The sequence below is a fragment of a genome, unplaced genomic scaffold, assembly GCF_019419815.1.
Source record: "Pyrus x bretschneideri cultivar Hongxiangsu unplaced genomic scaffold, Pyrus_bretschneideri_v1 Contig6, whole genome shotgun sequence".
Taxonomy (NCBI): domain Eukaryota; kingdom Viridiplantae; phylum Streptophyta; class Magnoliopsida; order Rosales; family Rosaceae; genus Pyrus; species Pyrus x bretschneideri.
In genome coordinates, this window is record NW_025999798.1 from 5,254,083 (window position 1) to 5,258,667 (window position 4,585).

The window sequence follows — 4,585 nt, forward strand, 5'->3', positions numbered from 1 at the left end:
CAATCCATTTTGTCATTATGTAAATTCTTTACCCTTTAGGTATTACAACAAAAATAAGACACTATCTCAAAGAAACTATAGAATCTCAACAATCACATTCCTAACTAAATTAGGACGGCAACACATAATACTTTCTCTAATTTTTACTAAATTGATATCATTTCATTCTATAATTGTCAATGTTTTAAAAAAAAAGCGCCCTGAGGCACGCCTAGGCGGCTTCGAAGGCGGGGCGTCGATGAAATCACCTCTGCCCAATGAGAGAAGGCGAAAACTCGCCTAGACGTGATCGAGGCTTGCCTAAGGCGGTCAATTAGGCATCGTTTTTGTGTAAGAGCTGCTGGAATTTGAAAATTTTCGGTTGAATATGGAAGTTACAGACGCAGCAATGCTGCTTGAAAAAGTTGAATAGCACGGCGTCGTTTGATGTGCTTTTCATTTGCTTACTTTTTATTTTTTTTAATATTATTTTTTTGGTTGATTCTTTTTCTCTTTAAAGTGACTTTCAGCCGTCCAGCATCCCAACTTCCAACTTCCAGCATCCCAACGCATATTCTTCCAACATATTTATAAAATTTAATATTATTTTTTAGATTTCTAAAGACTCATTTCTATAAAAATATGCTATAACTTTATATTCCTTAATAAGTAAGTGGCCAGCAAGAAAAATAAGTATTTATTTGTTTTTGTTTTTGTGTAATGCTATATTTTTTTTTTCTTTCTTAAAAATTTATTCTTGTTTTTTCTTCTACGACTTTTAAGTATTCCACCAAAATATTATATAATATATGTAATTATATATAGTTTATACTAAAAATCTTAAGTCTCGTGAGGCTTCGCCTCACCCTCAAAGCTTTCGCCTAGGCAGGCCTATCCGTAGAACGCCTCGTCTACGCCTTCGTCTTTTAATACATTGATAATTGTCATATTAATTTGAACTATTTTTCTTTATCAAATGATCCCAAGATCATTTCTAAATTAAAAAAAATATATTTTTTTTTTTTAAAAGGACTAACTGCGAGTTTTGTCACGGCAATCCACTATTTGAGAGACCAAAAAGACAACATTTCATCCTCCATTTTGAAGACTCGTTATTTTATATGAATTCAAAACAATAAAATCATGGTTATTTGTTACAGTTAATTTCCTCGAACATATAAATTGGGCAACAATGTGAAGGAGCAACGAGCAAGGATGTCTTCCTAAGGAAAGATGTTTTATTATGTTCTAAACACGAGTAATATTTCACGTAACAACAAAAATTTATTTTTAAGTTGTTTATTTTTTTTTTTTAACACCATCCCACCATCTATGTGATCCGATCACACAGAAAAGATCTCTCCTTTTTAAGGATGGGGAAGATATTATCCAAGTCAAAAGACATGGATGTGGATGACATGATATTTAGGGGAAAAGTGCACTTTGTCACGTTTATTTCCGCTGTAAATTGGGTCAGCTGCCAGTTGCGATCCTTCCAAAAAGGGTAATGCATGGAGGATGACAGTTGGAGAGCTATGCCTTCGCAAAGTGTCAATCTTTTTTTCAACCGACTCATTACCGACGGATGATGTAGTAGTGCTGAATATTGATGGCGCTGTTGGTTTATTCTAGTCATCTTCTACGATTGGATTAAGCAAAGACAATGAGTTACAACGTTTGTCCATGTTCAACATGAGCAGCATCATCCTCCACCAGGCAAGTCACCTGCCAATCCCAAATTAATTTTCCCCCCATTTGTTTGTTTGATTTAATTGATTTATTTGCCTGGTTTGTTTGGTTTAGTTGAAATAAATTATTAATTGTTTCAATTTTTAAAAATTCTTTGGTGGTGGTGGGACAATGGAATTTCAGGGTATCCGCTGGAGTATTCTCCGCCTAATGACTTTCCACCTCCACCGCCACGCCCGGGATTCCCAGATCCCTATCCTCCTGGTCCAGGACCTTTTCCGCCTCCCCATCATCATGAAAATGGATATCAGGGTTACTTCTATGAAGGCTACCAATCGCCACTTTCAGCTGCCCCGCCTCCTCTTCGCCGATACCACGAATACGATGGCTGCTCTTCCCTCCTTAATGGCCTGTGAGTCTTTTCATCCATATCTTTGGTTTTATGGCGCCCAATTTACTTTCTACTAATCACGCATCAAATTGGTTACATCTTTTGTGCTTCAACTGCATAAATTAGTGTTCTCTCGCATATCTATCACTCCGATTGATTTTTAGTTGTGAAATTTCTTTGGTGCCCCTTAACAAAAGTAAACCGTATTTTTCTCTAAAATAATATTGAGTTTGAGTTTTTCTAGCGTTGATCATTGGATTATTTCAACCGAATGCCTTGTTGCCCTTGAGAATTTGATGCATTACTTTGAATGATTGAAATAAAAGTATTGGTTTTCTTTTATGATTGATGTCGTCCCCTCTTGTTGTTTACTATTTTTTGCAGTTGTGCGGCACTTTGTGTGTGTGTGTAATTGTGCTTCTGAAGCCAAACATGAAACACCTGCAGCTTCTCTGTATGATTAGATTCAGTTTCACTCCAATTCCATGAATTTCTATGTTAAGCTTTTTGTTGTTAAACGTTCAACCTCAATAATATTCCAAGAAGTACATTCAGTTATTGCTTAACATTTTTTTTGTATATTGGTAAGGAATTGTTAATTGAACTTGGAGGGTATTTAAATTGGGGGAAAAGGAAAGGCACTGCAAACTCCCACAGCCCCAGAGAGTAGCTGACGGACTAAACAATGACAACATACTTGAGAAGCTTTTTTTTTTTTTTGGGAAACTACATACTTGAGAAGTTTGTGCATCTTCTATGCTTGTTGGAAAGCCCTTCAAGTTAGCCCAAGCGACAAGGGAGATGGACAAATGTGGAAGATTAAAATAAGTTTTAGGATTTGATTCCATTCATGACTTGTTTACTTATCTTTTATGAGAACGATATCAGAATGATTCGAGAATAATTGGTTGGGTTTTTTTAGTCAAAATAGTTTCTAAGATTGATATGACTTCTCACTATGGTTTTTGAGATCTATAATCGATAGAAATGGTTGCCTAGTTTGGTCTGTCGTCAATCATTTTGATTATTCCATGAAAAAATTTCATTAAATAAGGATAAAATACAAATAATTAAACATTCATTTTCTATCAAATTATTTCGCACATTGTTTATCAAATTGAGTGTTTTTGTCATTTTGGTCCTTATTTAACCGACATTTTTCACAGAATGACCACATCTCTTGAGTTTCTAATCTCAAGAATCAAAGTGAATAGTTATACCAATTACAGAGATCATTTTAGTTTAAAACGCCTAATTCGTTGGTCAAGCATGGAATAAACAATCCTTTTAAATTAGTAAGACATATGACTGAAACTTTGCATGTCCATTCGCTTGGGACGGACGATCAAGGAGAATTAGGTCAGACTGGTTAGCATATGAGCAGTTTGGGTTTAGGCACCATTAAAGTGTGGCGGGGTTTTTTGCCATTCTTGCCGGTCTGGATTTTAATGGTGTGGCTATAGCAATGGAATGGTAAACAAGTTTTGAAGGTATGGCAGTAAAAGCTTGGGTTGTGCCATGTGTGGCTGAATTAGGAAAGGGAATGGTTCGATTAGTAATTTGGTTAAACACGTGTCCGCTTAAACCTTCTTTCTACGCGTTAGACAAGAATAATGTTAGGACATCAATTAAATTTGCAGATCAAATGATATGTCACTAATGAAAAATAAGTACGTTAATCAACTTTTAAATAACAATCCAATCATCAATTTACTGGTGAGGACATATCTTGTGCTCATAATTTGTAGTCTAGAATGTATAATAGCTACTTTAAGCTTCCCTCCAACAAGCTGTGGACGGCCTAAATTAAACAAACTGCCTGCATAATACTAATGATTTAATAAATAAAAAATGAAAAAAAAATCGTAATTATTAAATGATACTATGGAAGCCAAACCCCGCACATCAGTGCAATGAAAAATTATTATTGGGACTTAAAAAAATTATTATTTTAGAGGTTATTATCGTCGAAAAATGAATAATTTATGAATTTATTGATAAATAGATGCTTGTTAATTTATAAAAAATATTATGATTTGTTCATTTTTGTGTTTTTTTTTTCTGATAAAGATACATGTATATTGTAGGGTTTATAAACTTTTAAAATAATTTAAGAACAAGATAACGTCTCATTTGAAAGGAATAAAGAAATCCGCTTTGAGTGATGAGATAAAGAGAGCATTGTGCGAGTATAAAAATGAGGATCTCTCTTTTGCTTAAAAGATGTGCAAACAATTGGTTCAACAAAAGTATTAGTTCATTTCTGTCAACCAATCAACATTATCAAACACTTAGTATTTGTCGGAAGAGATGAAAAATAGCACTGTTAAGAGGCATAAACCAGCGAAATATTCCAGAGTAAGAAAAAGTATTGTATGAGTAGTTTCTCTAATTTCACCTTTATGACCAACACTTTAATCTCTAATAATCCATTGTCTTTTGATAAAACTAAAAATTGAAAATGAAATTACGAAACTAATTGAGAAAATTTTGTGTGGAGAACTGCATGAGTTTCGCCCTTTTGAC

General features: G+C 34.2%; 1 protein-coding gene across 1 annotated transcript; it reads left to right on the plus strand.

Annotated features, from left to right (window-relative positions):
• The first annotated feature begins 1,406 nt into the window (after positions 1–1,406).
• LOC125471634 lies at positions 1,407–2,625 on the plus strand. Its single transcript, XM_048572302.1, has 3 exons — positions 1,407–1,695; positions 1,852–2,080; positions 2,444–2,625. Exons 1-3 carry the CDS (start codon positions 1,663–1,665, stop codon positions 2,521–2,523), a joined length of 342 nt encoding a protein of 113 aa, XP_048428259.1. The 5' UTR covers positions 1,407–1,662; the 3' UTR covers positions 2,524–2,625.
• The last annotated feature ends 1,960 nt before the right edge of the window (positions 2,626–4,585 follow it).

What these genes read in the sequence shown, in the direction of transcription:
- LOC125471634 (XM_048572302.1), top strand. Translation starts at nt 1,663, where the DNA reads ATGTTCAACATGAGCAGCATCATCCTCCACCAG. An exon ending in GCAGCATCATCCTCCACCAG is followed by an intron (nt 1,696 to 1,851) that starts GCAAGTCACCTG and finishes ATGGAATTTCAG; the next exon opens with GGTATCCGCTGGAGTATTCT. An exon ending in TCTTCCCTCCTTAATGGCCT is followed by an intron (nt 2,081 to 2,443) that starts GTGAGTCTTTTC and finishes TATTTTTTGCAG; the next exon opens with TTGTGCGGCACTTTGTGTGT.